The following is a 20,451-nucleotide window of genomic DNA, read 5'->3' as shown; positions in this document are numbered from 1 at the left end:
ATATACAAATTGATAAGTGAGTGCTTTAGTCTCCTGAAAACAGAATTGCGAAACTTAAAATTGGAGAAAAATGATGAGTAAATGAAAAAATGGAACCAATTGATGGGATATGTCGCATGCCATTCTGACACAAAATATGGCGTCTATCGAATCACCTTAACTAAATAAAATAACCAAATTTTCAACTCTCAAACTATCAACTATCAACTATCAAATTTCAAACTATCAAAATTTCCAACAATGACAAAAATGATTGTAATATACCTATAATGTAATGAAATATACACGCTCTAATCATTTAATTTGTATTACCTTTATGTTATGTACCTACATGTTATACTATTTTTATAATAAATTTTGCCAACATGCTTTTCAATTCAGTCTACAACATTTCATTCCGACGTGGCAATAATGATTTATAATGCCCCTAAACATTAAAATGAATTACAATAGTAATGTCGCATTATAATGTCGTATTATACATCGCAACGATTCATGTCCTACTGATTATTGATTATTGTAAGATGAATTCTGTTTTCTCTGATTGTATGTTTCATACGTGCGAAGCAAGTACGGGTCACTAGAAACGTGGTTCGTACGGGTGGCTGATGAAATTGATCTTCGAATACCTTTTGATGAGCTAGGGAAATGGAACCATCTGCATCTCATGGACAATAAATAGTTGCCGTAATTAAGGTCATCCCGTGATTAAGGTGCCGTGATTTAAGTCATAAATTCTTCATCTAATTCTTGATTCATCTCCAAAATGTCTGCTAAAGCTTTCATGCGCTTCTCCTTGTATGCATGAATGAGCAAATTGGGTATCGAACAAGCGGACACTTTTTGAAAATTTAGATGATTCTGGACAATATCGTACAGAAGTCCACGAGCTGCAGATAGAACCATTACCTCTAGCTCATCAAAAGTTATTCGAAGATCATTCAACAACCTCTTTGACAAGTTGCAAAAACTTTTCGTTAACAATAGTGTCACACGGTACTAGGAATATTTACTATTTAACGAACCTTATATTTCCCTGACTCAGTCCTAAATTATAGAAGTATGCGTTACTTTTCCAGCAATCCAAAAAAACAATTATACAAAAAACCAATACCTACACTTTCAGATATATAAATGCAAATTTTTTGCAGCCTCGCTAAACGACTTATCAACCAGAGATTTTTTAGGAAGCGGACCTCCAAAGAGCTTTCAAAATTAAAAGTATACAACAAGTGATAATGCCATGTATTCGCCATATCAAAGCCCAATACACATTTATACACCGGCTACGTAAATCTGCTAAGTTACAAAACATGAATCGACAGTTGTCGGATTGTACATCAATGACAAAATGTGTCTAGGCCCTCATTCTTGACTTACAACTACTGCCCCCAGAGCCGCTCTCCGACGCCAATGCGTTGGAGCTTCCTGCTTGTTTGTTTGTATCTTCTTGGCGAAGACACTCCCCCCCCTCCCCCTCTTACCCACGCCATAAACGAATTTAACCCGATTCAACCTAACTAAAGGAGACGCCGGATAATTTCCTTTCATGTTTCATTTTTTTGATAGAAAACCAAGAAATTCCAGCTTTAGCACAGGCACAAGGATGCGCCTGTGCATATTGTCTCAGATGTTGATGATCTCAGCGATTTTATCGCCACAAAATCGTGGAAAAATCGCCACTTAATTTCCAAGTATAGCGATTATTTCGCTGAAAAATGCTACATGGGTGGATGTGCCTGTATTAAAATAGCAGGCTGATTATTAGCATTGATAGACAAAGAGGACGAAATGAAAATTAAGCGATCCTATTTGAGGATAGCGACAAAATTGAAGATAATCGCTCTGATGTTGATGATTCTAGCGATTTTATCTCCAAAAAATCGTTTAGTAAATCCCAACTTAATTTCAAAATATCTCAATTCTTCCGTTAAAAATGCTATTTAGGTAGATAGCTTTAGCAAAATCGCAGGCTGATTATTAGCATTGATAGACAAAGAGGACAAAATGAAAATTAAGCTATCCAATTTGAGGAGAGCGACAAAATTGAGGATAATCGCTTGGATACTGGAAAAAAAACACTTTGGATCTAGAGTCCAGACTCTTGAAAATATTGACAAGAAAAAATGGACTGAGTTAAGCAGGAAGGAACCAACCCACATTTCGGAAAAAATTGAGTTATGAGTGGTTTTGAACTCAACCACTGCTCTACTATCTATCACCAAAAATTCTTAGTTTTTGTTGGAGCAAATTTTGTAGAAATTGAACTTGAAGTTTATCTTTTACATTGAGTCTGATGCAGGAGCCAAACTTTAAACCTCTTTTTCTCGGTTCGATCCCGATGTGGCTTGGTTCCTTTCTGTTTAACTCCGTCCAAATACTCTTGATTCAATCAGATTTTTGCTTAGATCAAAAGGAAATCCGCTCAAACTAAGAGACTTGGTTCTTGATTTAAGCAAAAATCCAATTGAATCAAGGGTATTTTTTCTTGTCGATGTTTTTAAGAGTCTGGACTCTAGATCCAATGTGTTATTTTTTTCCAGTGGATGTTGATGATCCTAGATATTTTTTCTACAAACAATCGTAAGAAAATCGCAACTTAATTTCAAAATATTGCAATTTCCCCTATCGATACACCTCTTTTAGACACGAATTCGGACGGACGACGAGCCGATGGCACGCTGCGGAAACGTGTCCTATCGCGGCAGACTCGGGGGAACCGAACCCGGTCCCCCATTAATCTCGGGCGTCAAATTTGGCCCACTTCCACTTGAACCGCGTCGCGTCTCTAAATTTACTGAGTATCCGCGATACTCCCTCTGTTTACGCTCTCCGCGCGCTCCTGCTGTGTTTTCTTTTCCCGGCTCCCATTTTTTTTAATTCGCCCGAGCTTATATTTTTACCGGGAGCTTTTAATTGCTCGCGAGAGGTCGAGAATAGCCGATCTCAGTCTGCCGTGATGAGGAAAAACGCCGTACGAGCCTTCAGGCGTTGCCAAATTCCCTTCGATAAACCACTAATTTCCTGGTAAACTTATGAATATCTCCCTTCCAATTTTTCAGATTATTTTGTTCGCAATTTCACCGAGAGTCCCTGAAAATTTCAAGGAAAAATATTCATAACTTTCCTCAAAAATAAATATTTTATTGAAGGAGATTTGGCAACTCTCGAATGTTCATACGGCGTTCTTCCTTAGAACGGCAGCATGCCACCCCGCGTTATGATTCGGATTATGTTTTATTTTTACGAAGTAGAATGAAGTCGTTAAGAGCGGCCTCCCGTCCCCCCTTGCCCCCCCCCTGCCCCCCCCGCCCCCCTCCCGGCCCCTGCCCACGAAATTCGGGGGTTTCGTTGCTCGTTCGACCCGCGCACATGAGCGCACTGTTTCAATGTTGAGAGCGATATTGCCGACTTCCTTATTATATTAATGGAGAATTTGCAGGTGTTTGAAATTTGACGAGTTTCGTGTTAAGGCGGAAACTATTAGGTGAACAAAATACAAGGATATCCTTTAATATCAATAATCGATCATTCACGCTTTGCCACTCAGTCTCAGTCTGGTTTAATACCACTATTCAAACACGCTCGTAGATGGGTGGTATTATCGCTGATTGAGGGCGAAACATGGAGCGAAAGTGCAAAGTCGGTTTCGAAGTTTTTCCAGCTGTTCCGCACCGTGGATCACCCTACATAAGTGAATGCCGACTGAAGAATTGATTTAAAGATGTAAAACGTGCTTTGGAACTGATCTCCTCTAATGATCCATTCCTACCCTGTCTAGCGGTCCATTGAACTACATTTTGCATTCAGGAACTAAAATTTCTGGCTCATCCGTAAAAACGCTTATGCGCATGAGGAAACTAACACTGCCGTGCTACGGAAGAATGCCGTATGAGGTTTCAGGCGTTGCCAAAATTCCTTTGAAAAATCTCCAATTTTCAAGAAAATTTGTGAGTTTCTTCCAATTCTTCTGATAATTTTGCTTGTAATTTGATCTAAAAGTCTGCAAATTCCAAGGAAAAATATTGATAATTTTCCTCAAAAATAAAATTTTTATCGGGGGAAATTTGGTAACAACAGAATGTTCATACGACGTTCTTCCTTAGCACGGCAGAATAGTACACGTATATACGTTGTGTCTAGACTATGCCAGAAAGTGTGGTTCCTAGTTGCAAAATATAGTCCAATTCTGAAACAAGCGGCAATGCTGCATGGGAACTACCGCGGTGTTGGTGAATGTGTTCATCTTGTCGCGCGCTCAATTGAACCTGAGGTCGCGCGAACTAAATTTTGACTCATTAAATGGCGGATCTAATATAGAGCGGTCTGCTCCCCGCCCTACTATTTCCGCTGGAAGACTTCGCAATTCATTGAAGTGAATCGCTCACCCATTTTGACATGAGATCGGCGTGTTTACACGATTTGATACTAATCGACATGGGGCACCTACGGCCTGAGTAAATCTCAGGGGGGTTAGTATGGGTGCGACAAATATTTATATTGACCCCTATACATTTTCCAACAAAATATATTGGCTCCAATATGCTGACCATTTGGACGTACTTCTGCCGAACGGAACTATATGCATTATGACGTGAGCCCTGTCATGCATATATTCTTACGAGTCTTCAGGGCTCATGTCTTAATTCACATAGTTCCGTTTGGCAGAAGTACGTCCAAATGGTCGTGGAACCAACTGGACCACATTTGGATCGCATTCAGCAAAAAGAAACCAGCGTGATTACAGTGTTTTCAAAATTGTGCAACTTCTCCTTTTCTTTTAAATACAGGGTTATCCAGAAGTCCGGGACCCCCCTTATAACTTTTGAACAAAAAATGCTAGAGATTTGAAATTTGGGGAATTTTCCTAGGTCAAAGGGAACTACTTTTTGGCGTACCCAAAATTTTGGGGGGCCGCCCCCCCTGAGGGGGGCGGACCCTAACTTTTTTTTTTCAAATAGGAACCCCTATCTTGTGATACATCATTCGAAAGGGCTTAAAAAAAGAAAACTTTTGGCGCAAACCGATTGTCGATACCTCAATTTTTAACAAAATGGCGGCCAAAAAATGGCGGCTCATTCAAAAGTCTGGGCCTCCGCTCATAACTCATGAACAAAAAATGCTAGGGATTCGAAATTTGGGGAATATCCCTAGGTGAAAGGGAACTACTTTTTGGCGTACCCAAAATTTCGGGGGGCGGCCCCCCTGAGGGGGGCGGACCCTAACCCTTTTTTTTCAAATAGGTACCCGTATCTTGTGATACATCATTCGCCCGACCACTGAGGCACATTTTAATAGCGTTCGCTAAAGCGCGTGCCTCAGTGGTCGGGCGGAAGGGGAGGCACGGTTGGGCCTCGACGCGTAGCCACCTCCCCGTGGTGAGTCCTGGTCCTGGGTAGTTGAAATGACAAATCAGGAAACACGATTTTCAACTGGCTGAGAGCAACGCACAGGAAATCTGACACATTCCGATTTAAACTTATTTTCCCGCCATTTTTCGGCCGCCATCTTGGAAAAGCTCGGGTATTTTGCAAATCCAATATCGTATTTGTTTTTTTCGTGCTCGAAAACCTGTGGAAACCAAGTTTCAAGCGAATCCGACGGTAAATAACCAAAAAACGCATTTCCGCCGTTTTTTGGCCGCCATTTTGTTAAAAATTGAGGTATCGACAATCGGTTTGCGCCAAAAGTTTTCTTTTTTCAAGCCCTTTCGAATGATGTATCACAAGATAGGGGTTCCTATTTGAAAAAAAAGGGTTAGGGTCCGCCCCCCCTCAGGGGGGCCGCCCCCCGAAATTTTGGGTACGCCAAAAAGTAGTTCCCTTTCACCTAGGAATATTCCCCAAATTTCGAATCCCTAGCATTTTTTGTTCATGAGTTATGAGCGGAGGCCCAGACTTTTGAATGAGCCGCCATTTTTTGGCCGCCATTTTGTTAAAAATTGAGGTATCGACAATCGGTTTGCGCCAAAAGTTTTCTTTTTTTAAGCCCTTTCGAATGATGTATCACAAGATAGGGGTTCCCATTTGAAAAAAAAAAAGTTAGGGTCCGCCCCCCTCAGGGGGGGCGGCCCCCCAAAATTTTGTGTACGCCAAAAAGTAGTTCCCTTTGACCTAGGAAAATTCCCCAAATTTCAAATCTCTAGCATTTTTTGTTCAAAAGTTATAAGGGGGGTCCCGGACTTCTGGATAACCCTGTATACTTAATTTATGTACAGGATCACAATATACACAATTATTTCCCTTTTAAATTAACAATGTTGTGGTGGGAAGCCAAAACTATTTGCTGCTCCAGGAGAATTTTTAGATAATTTTGAAGAAGCAACATTTTGACAACGCAGTAAATCGCGCTGGTTCCTTTTTTCTGAACGCGATCTATTTCGCATCAAGAAAGAACCGCAATTTCTGGCCGGATTTAGAAACAACGTAGATGCCGTTTCTTCCCCCATGCAGATATGTATTTTTATGGATGAGACAGGAATGTTAGTTCTTAATTCGAAAATGAAGCCCAACTAGTCCCAAAACTCGTTCACAGTTGCCTCCCTCATTGGTGACGACAGTTTCAGGACATTTTGTCAACGATTTTTTGTCCGCGCACCTGTTTTGTCCAGTAGTTTACGCCCACACGTAAAATTAGCAACAGTGACTTAGTCCAAGCGTTATATTTTAGTCCGTATGTAAAATTATATTGACAATATGGAAATGAGAAATTGAGAGAGAAGGAGGTGTTGTTATGGTTGCTCATTTTCTGAATGAAATGTTATTACTTTTTCCTTTTGAATCATCTTTTTAAATTGTCATTGGTGAATATTTGGTTTTATATTTCTATCCTTCAAAAATTCTATGTATAATATACCTTATATATGTGTAGGAACTTTCTTTTATTTTTTTAATTTTATCTTTACGAAATTACTTCATTTTGAAAACATTTATATTATTAAAACGAGACAAATATTTGTAAAACCTTTTTCAAGCGACATTAATCTCAATGAGCCGCAGTTGTGCCGACAGAAACTGCACAAATGAATAAAAGAGGAAAAAAAACAAAGAAGCACGCAATCTTTAGTTTTAATTCATTTGTACATCGATCTTTTAGAGTCAATAAATACGTCAAATTTTGAGCGTTTCGTTGCGCGAACACCTCGCTGCAGCACAATAAAATCACAAAATGTAAAAGAAAAAATTAAAGTGCTTTGGAAATCATTAAATTTGATACGGAACCACCAATATTTAAAAAAAACACGCATTATATTATTATTCTCCTTTCATAAATTGATATATATTTTCCCCCATCAATTTAAATGAGAATAATCAATGCGGAGTGTACAAACATTTCAAAATCATGAATTATAAAACGCTGACTATGAGAGTATAACTGTTAAAGCCGAACAGAGCAAAGCGGCGTGCTGCCAGCATGCTGAGAGGCTCACTGGCGCCTACGAACCTAAGTGGATACTTCACGCATTGCACTACGCTTGAAGTATCCACTTAGGTTTGTAGGCGCCAATGCGCGTTCCGCGCTGGCCGCCCGCCCACCGTGCGGCGGCGCCTGAAGCAACTATTTCACAACAGGGGTAGTAGCAATAGCATGGTAGCATAGGTGAAACTGTTTTTATTTTATAACGTGTTAAGTTCTACAAAACACGGGAAAGTCTTGATGGAAACACGGCGCTCTTGCTTAGCACGGCAGATTTCCCCATGTGAGGCTATGATAAAGAATCGATTATTTTGTTCGTTGCGAACACCCGGTTTATCTATCCTTTTCCATAGGTTTAAATGGATTGCGTTTTGCAGAAAAGAACCAAGCCACATCAGGAACTGCCAAATTTAACTGGGCAATTTAATTTTTTAATTGAAAACGTTAATGCGGACTCCAATGAAAATTTTAAGGAATTTGCCTCGTTCGAGGTAGTGATTTCACTGAAATTTGCACAAAAATCTGCGCAACCGTTTCTTGTAGAAAATCAACTGCTGATAAAATTTGGTAATAACAGATGTGGCTTGGTTTCTTTCGTGACGTGGTCCAACGGCGGATCAATCTATATTTCGCAAAGTACGCCAAGTCACTGATCACAACTCTCGAATGTTTATGCGGCGTTCTTCCTTAGCACGGCAGTATGCACCTCAGATTTTCAGGTCAAGTTCTTGACAGTATTTGAGGAAGAGTGGAGATGTTGCATGTGTGAGGAATTTGCGATTTGACTGTTGATTCATATGTAAAAGTTGGCGAGAAACACGATGGTGCCATTGGTTTTCTCTGAAATCAACTCCCAAGCTCCCCAAAAGCAACAACAACCCAAAAGCTCTCAAGTTGAGGCCAAAATGGAGGGCATATCCCATGCTATCCTGAGAGTCCACCTCTACATCAAGACAAACTCTCCATGCAAGGATAGGGAGCAAATACATTGACAGGGCTGCCACTTTATTTTGGGACTCTAAAACTGAAAGCAAGGCAATCCCGCTAATGTATTTGCTCCCCATCTTTGCATGGAGAGTTTGTCTTGATGTAGAGGTAGATTCTCAGGATAGCATGGGATATCCCCTCCATTTCGGCCTCAACTTGAGAGCTTTTTTTGAGCTTGGGAGTTGATTTCAGAGAAAACAAGTGGCACCATCGTGTTTCTCACGAACTTTTACATGTGAATCAACAGTCAAATCGCAAATTCCTCACACATGCAACATCTCCATTCTGTAAAAACATTGTCCCAAAGTACATAAGTTTTTCTGCTATGATTCATTGTTTCCAAAAAAATTAAAATGACGTTTTTGCGTTGCACGGCAGAAGTATCGATAATCTCTCGCCACTGGCATCCCACTGACGACCACATACGGTTGATGAGTCATCCCTCGGCTAGAACAATAACTCGAATCCGACTTTACTGCCTTAAAATTGTGCATTCTCAGGGGAATCTTTGTCGGGCTGCCAAAAGAGGCCGAGCAGATGGCAAGCGCTAATTGCCCGTGCACTCATCGTTAAGTGATCTCTCAAGTTGTCAGCCAAAATACGACATTCGTAATTCACTCCCCCCCCCCCACTCCTTCCACTCTGCTCAGAGATCACTTACAGCCGCAGAAAATATAAAATAGTTTAGGTACTGACAGCCTCCTGTAATTAAAACGTGACATTGAGGCTCGCAAATAGTCCGGTCAATCTATAATTTGTCCGGAAAAATCGATGTATAAAAGGTTTCTTTGCGGAAACATGTTTAAATAGGCCACCAGAACGACATAACACAAGTTCACCGGAATCGGCTGCTCGCTACACGTAAAAAATTAAATTGCTGATTAACAATTCAATTGCCAAAAAAAGAAGTGACTGCAGTGTATCAATGTAGATTTCACAACAAAAAGAATGCTGCTTCAACCAATATTGTAAGCTAATTTAACCACTTTAATCACTATTGTAAGCTAATTTAACCACGGGGGTGGTTAAAGTAGCATTTTTTTTTTGTTGTTGTGGAATCTTCGTTGAAATATTGCAGTCACTTTTTTAAGCAATTGAATTGTTAAATCAGCAATTTAAATTTCTTCCATGTAAGGCCGCCATCTCGAAAAAGGCGGGCTGGGGGGTCAAAATACGCCCCCGGAGGCCGGGATTTCGCTTGTATGTCAAAAACAATCAATCCTAAGGGACATGTCATTGAACTTTTTATAAAAAGCACATTTCCTATGAGGAACGTTGCACATTTATTAATTTGTGACTTCCAGTTTATGAGATATCGCGGTGGTGAGACTAGGAAAATCGAATTTTGCTTGAAATCGCGATTTTCCCACGAAATCTGCGATCATCTTAAAACGGCGAGTCTAAAGGGAGAATTGTTCTTACTTTAATATCGAAGAGCGTAAAATTTCCAATCGAATATTGCCTATTATTTTATTACCATTAACAGGTACGAACACAAACTCGTGTTCGTACCTGTTTTTAGCCTATTCCTCCTTAGAATTGTCCATTTTTTAAAAGAATGTAGCTGTGTTACATTCTCAGGTGAGAACTTGTTCACTTGTATCCGCAAATCTGCCCTTATTTCCTTTTTACACTCCTCAGTGCAATTCTTTACTGGCAGAATAAACGCTGTCTCTTTACGTCAAAATGTTCTTTCGAAGTCACGGGTGAAAATTTACTTGTATTAACTTCTGCTTCTTGTTTTCATTTAATTTTTGATAGTCTCTGTATTCAAATATCTTTGTCTCCACTCTGCATGAACCGTTTCATCAATTTTACCCAGTCATTCTTTAAACGTATCCTCTCTTGTCTGTTTCTACGGTCTCTTTTAAATCGAATGCAGTATCATCGTTTCTAATATCGCCAAAAGTGCGGCAGCCGGTCGGCGCGGAACCCGTATGAGCGCCTACACGACTGCAGGAATACTTCACGCATTGCGCCAAACACAACGCGGTCGTTGGTCGGCGCGAACAGCACACTAACGCCTACAAGAGTGCAGGAATACTTCATGCATTGCACCAAACCCAGTGTGGTCGCTGGTCAGTGTAAAACGCTTATTGGCGATTCTACGGAAACTGTCCAATTTGACCTCCAAAAAACTAAAAATTCAACTTGATTATTTTAGATCGATGGTTTTGTTTCCTTGTCAAGAATAGTATCAGGCCTCAAAATGTAATACGGGTACTTTTTTATTAGAGATTCCCCCCCCCCTTCTTTTTACACACAAAATATCCTTTGCGGTGAGACGGTCGTTACATATTTAAAAAAAAAACGGCGAGTATATTCATCAGCAGTGAAGCACAATCTCAAAAGTCGGTAAACTTGCAATTGGTAGTGAGGGCTATAAAGTAGGCACACAGATTTTTCAGAATATCACACGCTTCAAAAATAAAAAGCATGATGGCGCTGATGGTCGTGAATCACAAAAAAGTTCAATGGAGTAAATTTGCCCTTTTAATCTTTTCAAAATCTTCTAAATCCCGGGATAGACTGCTGTGCGATTATATTTTGTTGTTAACACTTCATCTTTCGGAATGAAACATTTTTTTAGCGATTTTGACTGCCCCTGGCGACCGTTTTGACGAACAAAAACACCTGTGACGGTTTTGACGTTGAATTTATTTTTCTACGATTGCCCATTTCAAAAAAACCCTGGTAAAAATTGGCAGTAGAATCTGTGTTCCAAAATACCATAGACCTACGGCTGGCTTTAAGATTTCCAACAGCTTCTATAGCCGGCTACACAATTTCTAATAGCCTTTTGTAGCCGATGGCGATTAAGCAACTCACAGCCAGGCGATAAAGTGTATGCTAAACGTCACTAATTACGGACGCTAGGACTTAGTGAGTTTTTGGACCGCTGCTCTCTTTTTGAGCCGTAGTATCTTGATTTATTTTGCGAGGAAAGCTCCGTACTTTTTATGGATGCCTGTCATTCCTAATATATTAGAGCACCTTCAGTTTCGTATGATACCGTGCAATACCTCTGGTGTGAAATAGTTGCTTCAAGCGCCGTGCCACGCTGCGGTGCGGCAGGCGGGCACTCCGGCAGCCAGCACGAAACGCGCATTGGCGCCTACAAACCTAACAGTGATACTTCACGCGTTGCGCAATGCGTGAAGTATCCCTGTTAGGTTTGTAGGCGCCAGTGCGTCGCCGCTCCGCTTTGTGTTAGGCTCTAATATTTAATCTGGCGGAGTCGGCGTTATTCAACTCATTATTTTGAAATGTTTGCACATCCTTTATGGATTATTCTCGTTTTAATTGATGAAAAAAAATATGTATTAAATGAAAATATAATGTGTGTTTTGTAAATATTAAGGTGGTTCCGTATCGGACTTAATGATTTCCAAAGCGTACGAATTTCTACAAGATTTCTTATAGCCTTTTATAATCGATGGCGAAAAAGCAACAGCCAGGCGATAAAGTGTAAAGCCCGGCTATAGGAACTATAGCCCGGCTGCATAATTTTTTATCGCTTATTCGTATAGCCCGGCCGTATTATTTTCTCCGCATTCTACAGCTTATATGCTTTTCTGTAGCCTTCTATAGCCGGCTATAAGAATTCCTGTGGTATTTTGAAACGAAGCTCGAATCGCCAAATTTTACCAAGGAAATTATGAAAAATACTGCAACCTCAGCTCACTATGCACTATCTGACGAAGTTATTAAAAAAAATGTGTAAATATTCTTAATTGTTTGTTAAACACTTCTCCACGCTCTGATGTCATCTCCAACTCTTGGGAACAACCCCAGTAAGAACTGACTTTTGAGTTTTCATGCACTTATGCCCATTTTCCCCCGGACGGACGCAAATGAGTGTTGGATATTCAAAACATCTTAGGTACCATCAGATTTTGTTATGATTTTGTTTTTTTTTCACTCTTTGAGAATGTAGTGAGAATGTTGATACCCGAGTCATTCAGTACAACAAATTGTGATTTTTTGTACTAAATCTCTTGAGTCTATCTTTGCATACTTAATACTGTAATTTCGCATTTACGCGATCTAAAACTTTAAAAACTCACCACCCGCTCAGGAGACAAATTAATATAGAGACCTACAGGGATTAAAGTGTTAGGGCTCATCCCCTAAAATTGAGGTACTACCCCAATTTTTTGGAGGAAATGGACATTTCCATTTAATAAGGGTCGGACCACGACCCAAGTTGGGGGAGTACCGTAACATTTTGGTTAGTAGCTTAATTAATTGGGGCACTACCACAATTATGAGGTACTACCACGATTAATTGGAAATACCCGTTTCATCCAACAACCACTACATCCTTGTTTGTCGTGGACGCGATAAAACTATACAAATTTATTATCAAACAAAAATTTTAATAGGTGCATTGCGCAATGTGCAATATTGATTACGAGGTACAAATGATTCGGGTTAACAATGGAATGAATTATTTCTAGTCGAATGTAAAAATATATCTTCCACTACCTCCCTTTGATGTAAATGTAGCAGGCAATTAGTCAAAACAGGCATTTTATCAAATAACTGGGTGGATGGTCAAATTTCGACGATTTCATAAATTTTGTAAATTAATGGGGCAAAGCCCACAAGTTTGCAATATTTTGTGAAAAGTATTCATCAAAACTACGAACTCTTCTTGGTTCTCCCTCTTCAAGAATTTTTCATATATTTACATGTCAAATTTTGAAAATCCTGTATTTTATGATACAGTGAGAATGTCAAGATAAATATCCTCCCTTTTCTAATAAAATCATTTTGATGTTCGATGAACGGGGTGAGGAAAGAGAGGTAAACAGCCCAAAGGTCGAATTCCAAAGAAGGAATCAAAATTCAGAGCAAGGAGAAAGTCATGAAGAATATTGTTTGACGGGAAATTTGTATTTGAAACATCGTTTTTTTATTCAATTAAAATTATTTGCTCAACAATCGCCAACGGGCGATTCCGCTGGGCGCGAAGCGGCCTTTGGGGGCGCGCAGCGGCACGGAGGCAGAGACCCTTAGTTAATTCAAAAGCTAAAATTCGTATAAAATACTGTTGTATGATGCACATTTTTACAGAGAGTTCTTTCTCACGAGAGCAATGAATTATTTCGTCTAAAATATAGAAAAAGAATCAGAGTCTCAATCTAAGTAAGAATATTTGACTATTTGCTTCGGCATTTGACAAAATCCCTGAATTTCCTATTTGCCCGCGACATATCGACGGTGTAAGTCGGCAATCACGTAACTCGGTTTGCGACGTCGTAAACTTCCTGTCATACTTTATTTTCTAAACGGAAAACTACTCAACAGCAATTCTTTGAAACTGCTGTGAGTTTTCTTCTCTGTGCGAAGAAAATTCTGCAAAATGAATGATGTCGATTTGTTCTCCTATAAAAAAATAACATCGAGGCGGAGATTTTTAGATATGTTATTGCGGACTTACGCAGTCGATATACAGTCCTTCTACAGAGGCACCTTAAGCCACTCGGAGAATTTCTTCCTGACTGGTCTATCTGCCTCCTGATCCTTAATGCGCACGGACTCAGGCTCAATACGGATCCTTTTCAAGTTGTCGGTTAAATATCGCCTACCTTTAGAATGGCTTTTGCCCCACTTTTTCTCAAACTTGCGGACTTCCAACGGTTCTGTCCCGAGCCAAGATTCCCGGAGTGTTTCCCAGCGCAAAAATTCCCGGATTTCGATGGCGTTCAAGTCGCAGTGGCACTTCTCACCCTGGCGCGACAACCTGGCATGAGTAAAATTGATTCGACGAGGGCTCTGATCCGTCTCTCTGCCATGAGTGATGCGCGTCTGGTGATTACCGCGGTCCTTCGATTTTCTTCGAGAAATATGGGCCCCATGATGATCAAGTTGTGCAGGGACGACCATCCAACCCTCCCTGTCTTCGCAGATCTTTTTGCACTCTTCTTCCGTGTGGACTTTCCCTGGAATCATCGACGCACAAAGAAATTACGGTGGCAGCGCCCGGAAGTAAAAGCACAATCAGGAGAAAAAAGAAAGCAAGGGCAACAATGCTGCTGTGTTAAGGAAAAACGCCGTATGGACCTTCAGGCGTTGCCAAATTTCCTTTGATATAACGCAAATTCCCTGGTGAATTTATGAATATTTTCCTCCCAATTTTCCAGATGATTTAGTTCGGTATTTTACCTGAAGAGAGGCTGCCAAAAAAGATGCTTGATTGGGTTCCTCCTGGGAGGAGACGTAGGGGACGCCCAGTGAGAGGTTGGCGACAGGGGGCGTTGAGTGAGATGAGGGAGTGTCAACTTCCCGATGACCTGTGGGAAGACCGAGCTTTGTGGCGATTAGGCGTCGTAAAGCGCCAATGAGCGCTATAAAAGCGACTCATATGTATGTATTTTACATAAAGATTCTGAAAATTTGAAGAAAATTATTTATAACTCTCCTAAAAAATAAACATTTTATCGAAGGAAATTTGGCAACTCTCGAATGTTCATACGGCGTTCTTCCTTACTGCCGTGATAGCGAAGAGAGCCGTAAGTGCAAAACTGAAGTTTTGAGAAAACGGGCTCAGAAGCTTCTGAGAAGATCATTTTATTGAAAGAAGCCTCCGTTCTTTGTCAAATTGCCACTAATCGTCCGGAGGATTCCTAAAAATCATATGGATGATTAAAAATCGACTGATTTTATTTCCATTACATAAAAAGGGTATTTTTCATTTTCATGCTAGGTTATTGTTAGGCAAGACAGCCGTAAGTGCTATCTTCTGCATGCTTTCGTGGTTGCGTTTTGGACGCACAACAAACACATTTTCAGGTTAGAAATTGGCAGAAGAGGGCGGCACTTTACTGGAAAGCACTGTTTTCATTGGCTCTCGTGCATCTTGAAAAAAACTGTGTCATTTTTTGTGCACTTACGGCTTTTACATACGTCTCGTTTTCATTAAATTAGGGTGAATTTTGCTGTTTTAGCTGTCTCAGTAATTTCATCTAAAAGAGTTTAGACGAATTTTGAAGAAAACTCGATTTCGAAAATTTTGCACTTACGGTTCTCCTTGCTATCACGGCAGCTTAGCACGGCAGAATGAGACTGTTGCAAACTTTTGCTAGAACAAAAATAAGAGTTGTTACTCATAGAAAATGTCTCAAAATCACGATAAGCGCATCGGCAATGTCTGATATGCACTCCATACTTCACAATCTGCATGAGAAATTCGCGTTTTTTCGAGCTTCCCGTTTCAAAAACGATACCACGGCACAGGATTGTTAGGGAAGTCATTCCATCCAACCCCTGGTCACAAGGATACTACATAGGGTTGTCCCACAAGTACCGCGACTGTGTTCTGTAACTTCGAAAACTATGTTTTTAAGTATACAGGCATGATCTTGCTTTCACTTTTAAAGATTCAACTTAATTAACCTATCGATTAAGACCAAGATCAGCTCAATCGAATAAAAATTGACCGAGTTATGGCAATTTGAAATCAGTGAGGAAAGTTTACCCCTACGGTTTTTAAGGAAGATTCTTCATCGCCGTAAATAAAAAAATTGGCCTGAAAAGTGATGCCTATTGTGTTTTTTTTTTATTTTCGAGGTGTCATGTATCAACATTTTGTACCACCAAACACAACAGTTGACAGTGCATATTATTGCAAAGTGCTAAAGGAGTTGAGAATGCACATTTCCCGGAAACGGCCGGACTTGAAAGCTTCGTGGACACTCCATCAAGACAATGCGCGGCCTCACACATCGAGCTTAAAACGTGAATTTATGAGTAAAAATGGAGTTGAAACAATCCCTCATCCCCCTTATAGCCCTGACTTGGCTCCATGTGATTTTTTGATGTTTCCTACGCTTAAAAGGGAGCTTCGCGGACGAAGATTCGAATCGAAGATCGAAATCCAGAATGCAATTCAAACTTCTTCAACGCCATCCCAGAGGAAGAATTCAGGAAAATCAATGTTGGATAAGTCGCAAGAGCGCCTGAAAAAGTGCATCCGTTTGATGGACGGTACTTTGAAAAGCAAAAGGAAATTATGGAAGATTCGGAGGAAATGGGATACGAATATTAACTTTTTGAATCCTGATAAGCGAAAAATCTTCCTAAAAAACCGTAGGGGTAAACTCTCCTCACTGATTTCAAATTGCCATAACTCGGTCAATTGTTATTCGATTGAGCTGATCTTGGTCTTAATCGATAGGTATTGAGTTGATCTTTAAAATGAAATCAAGATCATGTCTGTATCTATCTTACTTTCGAAGTTACAGAACCAGTCCCGGTACTTTTGGGACACCCCTATGTACCTAATATTCAACATAGCCGACGCCAGCCTGCCAAAACACTTGTGACGGAACGATGATTCTAACCATCTGATATAACAATCGGCGTGTTTACACATTCACAGTTTTCTCGCTTTGACAGATATCCTCCAAAGAATCATTCTAAACCAACAAATTAGAAAAATTCAGAGATATGATAGCGGAATTCTGTTTGGAAAAACCCGTGCATTCGATACAGCTATCGATGTCTGTGTCAAGTGTGAGGTTTCTTTCCGAAACGGATCCTGCCAATTTGTTGGTTTAGAATGATTTTTTAGGCTCATAAGCAGGGGCTATCGCTCTTTTTTTGACAAAAAATTCAAAATCTGCCGAATTTTTTACATAATCAATGCGATATATCGCACGCCAGACACCGTGACGAATCGCCTTAAGTTGATTTCTTTGAGTTCCTGACATTTTCTATCGATTCGTAAGGATTTTGTAAAACCACTTTAGCTCTCGAGTTATGCTCGCTTAAAGCTCCAAAACTGGTTGAGACAATCGTAAAAAGGCAGAATTTCATTTGGAGACAAAGCAATTCAAAATTTAGGGGGGTTGGAGGATCGGGCAGTTTTCGTTCGCTCTGTAGAATGATATATTAAATATATGTCGCAGGCAATTTGTCAAATCAGGCATTTTATCAAATGCCGAGGCATTTTAAATTTTCAGAGTTCACAAGGTTCAATATGTTTTCACAAAAACTTCGCAAATTTTCAATATTTTGAGACTATAAATCCATCAAAGTACAAACTGTCCTTGTATTTCCCGTCCAAACATGCTCTTTGTATTTCTTCAACTGTCCAATCGTGAACATTCTTTATCTATAAAATGCTGCATAGTTTGAGACAAATGTGCGTTTGAGGACTGGAGAAACCCCATCTATCATCGTATGAAGTAAATTTTAATCGAAAATCCTTTCCCCTGTGATCAGAGAATTATTTTGTCTTCAGTGAGCGAAATAATCAGAATGTCAGTCTATGTAAGCATACTTCACTAGTTGCCTAGGCATTTAACAAAATGCCTGATTTGGATATATGCCTGAAACTTATAAATTAAATACTTACGTTCAGGTTCCTCCGAGTGTACAAATGGCATTACCAGGCAGAGCGTCATGAAAATGAGGCATCTTAGATACAGCATTGATGGAATTGGACGCGACTATCGGGCATTCGAATTACCGAAGGGAATAAGAGGAGGACAGCTTCGTTTTGAAAATATTTTATCAGCTTCTGGAATACAATTCAACGCGCATGCAGCGAGGATATTCGATCCAATCGACAGTTTTCTCTGAAAATTTTGCGGGGAAGAAGAAGGTGCCACTTCACTGCGCTTGATGACTTCGACTCGAAAAAGAAACTGCAGCCAATCAGGATCAAATGAGGAACGCTTAAAAACCAAGATTACCTCCAGGAACTGATCGTTATCCTCTCTTTGCGATTTAAGTTCAGTCTCTTTCGTATTCAGTGGCGTGGCGTGCTTTGCAATGTATCGATTGATCTGCCATTTAAACTTATGGAAAAATATCGATAGACAGGGTGTTCGCAGCGGACACCTTGATAATCGATTCTTTACCATAGCTCCAAGTGGGGAAATATCGATGGTCAATCATTCACGCCACGCCACTGTACGTGTTCGCGTGACTACAGAAACGAGATTAAACTGCAGTGCACCTACATTTGTAGAGTAATCGTGTAGAGAATGGTAGAGAAATCGTCGTTCCCACACGACGGAACGTAACCCCATTCCAAGGTTGCGAAATTGACTTAGGTAAACAATCAAATTTTTTACGAGAATATATCTGTATAGTTTTCCTTGAAAATGTATTTGATTTTCGCTTCGGGTCGGAAGAAAAATTAGTGAAATTTTCAGTTTGGAATTTTCAAAATAATCTTGGTAAAAATGCACTTTGCGTGGGAAAATTTGGCAACATTGAAATTCAGTTGCGTTCTTTCGTGAGGAAAATGACGAAATATGCGTTGGCTGCAGGTGTTAACACTGACGACTTTCTGACGATGGTCTCGTATTTTTTTTCGCCAATGTCAATCGGGAAAACATGTTTTCATAAAATGTTTTCAAGGTCACATATGGTTTCATGCAAACTACAGGAATAGAAAAAAGGCGAGCCTCCTGACGCAAATTACACGCGGTTAAAAAACTGAACCGTCCTTTGAGCAAGGTGAAAAAATTTGCATTCAAATCGGAGGAGACAGAAATGATGTCGAGAGGTCTCTGTCAATATTCGTGGCCCAAAAATCGCCCGTCTCAAGTAGCATTTTTCAACGGAAAATTCGTGATATCTTTAAATTAGGTCGCGATTTTTCTTAGGATTTTTTGGCGATAAAACCTCCAAAGAATCATCAATTTCTGAGTCATTGTCCTCGATCTTGTTGCAATTTTATCTCTGTAAAATTGTGTTTGGTCGAACCGAAATTTTATTTCAGTTTATCACGATTTTTTGTTCGATAATACTGCGATGAATCGCCGTCGATAAAACTGCGATTTTTAAAGCAAATGCGTTTTGTAAATATTAAGGTGATTCCGTGCAAACTTAAGGATTTACAAAGCACAAGAATTTCTACACATTTTCTTATAGCCTTTTATAGCCGATGGCGAAAAAGCAACGGCCAGGCAATAAAGTGTAAAGCCCGGCGATAGGAACTATAGCCCGGCTGTATAATTTTTTATCGCCTCGTGTAGCCCGGCCCCGGCCGTAAGATTTTTTCTACTTTCTACAGCCAGCTATATGATTTTCTATCGCCCTCTTCAGTCGGCTATAAGAACTCCTGTGGTATTTTGAAACGCAGCTCCTATCACCAATTTTTACCAGGGTTTGTCTATCAATTTCAATAATCAGCCCGCTGCAGGCTAAATGTTGAAATTGATAGACAGAGCGGTAGACAAAGAGGACGTAAGGGATACGGAGGGGTCCTATTGGTAGAAGCGGTTAGTAGCAATAGACAAGGAAGGTAGGTGATAGACTAACTAACGGCAACCCACGCGAAACCTTTTCAGTTAATCCATCATTTTCTCCCTTCGTCTGTAGGGACCATGTATCGTCACCCGGCCAAAGTATCACAAGCGAGGCGCCATGCGACGTTTCAAACCGCCATTTTATTTTTTTAACAGAGAAATTGTAGTCAAGTCTGTTTGAAAATTTCACTGAATTTTATCGGCAGCACAAAGAAAATTCGGTGAAATTTACGGACAGCTTCACGGGACAATTTCTCTGGAAAAATATAAAATGACGTTACGGCGGCAATTTGTAAACGTCGCATGGCGCTTGTGTAACTTTGGTCGGGCGGTGACGATATTTCAACCGATTGGATCGCTTCAGGCTTCCTATGTCTTCTTCGTCCATCGCTTCGTCTAGTAATGGTGATGTTGCATGTGTGAGGAATTTGCGATTTGACTATTGATTCATATGTGAAAGTTCGTAAGAAACACAATGGTGTCACTAGTTTTCTCTGAAATCAACTCCCAAGCTCAAAAAAAGCTCTCAAGTTGAGGCCAAAATGGAGGGGATATCCCACGCTATCCTGAGAGTCCACGTCTACATCCAGACAAACTCTTCTTGCAAAAATAGGGAGCAAATACTTTGACAGGGCTGCCACTTTATTTGGGGACTCAAAAATTGGAAACACGGCATCCTTGCTAATGTACTTGTTCCCTCTCTTTGCATGGAGAGTTCGTTTTGATTTAGAGGTGGACTCTCAGGATAGCGTGGGATATCCCCTCCATTTTGTCCTCA

The 20,451-nt window shown here is 40.2% G+C and overlaps 2 protein-coding genes across 3 annotated transcripts in view; one reads left to right on the top strand and one right to left on the bottom strand.

Moving 5' to 3' along the window:
* Positions 1–20,451, top strand: part of LOC109041900 (myophilin) — a 143,600-nt gene that overhangs the window by 14,815 nt on the left and 108,334 nt on the right. The gene's annotated exons all lie outside the window — the stretch shown is intronic.
* On the bottom strand, positions 13,282–18,331 carry LOC109041902 (uncharacterized). The gene is made up of 2 exons (XM_072305213.1): positions 17,768–18,331; positions 13,282–14,351 (listed from the first exon to the last, which is right to left on the bottom strand). The coding sequence occupies exons 1-2, from the start codon at positions 17,841–17,843 to the stop codon at positions 13,870–13,872; spliced, it is 558 nt and encodes a 185-aa protein (XP_072161314.1). The 5' UTR covers positions 17,844–18,331; the 3' UTR covers positions 13,282–13,869.

The sequence above is a fragment of the Bemisia tabaci genome, chromosome 10, assembly GCF_918797505.1.
Source record: "Bemisia tabaci chromosome 10, PGI_BMITA_v3".
NCBI classification, from domain to species: Eukaryota; Metazoa; Arthropoda; class Insecta; order Hemiptera; family Aleyrodidae; genus Bemisia; species Bemisia tabaci.
This window is presented reverse-complemented; position numbering and strand designations above follow the sequence as displayed.

What these genes read in the sequence shown, in the direction of transcription:
- LOC109041902 (XM_072305213.1), bottom strand. Translation starts at nt 17,843, where the DNA reads ATGCTGTATCTAAGATGCCTCATTTTCATGACGCTCTGCCTGGTAATG. An exon ending in ACACTCGGAGGAACCTGAAC is followed by an intron (nt 14,352 to 17,767) that starts GTAAGTATTTAA and finishes CGATGATTCCAG; the next exon opens with GGAAAGTCCACACGGAAGAA.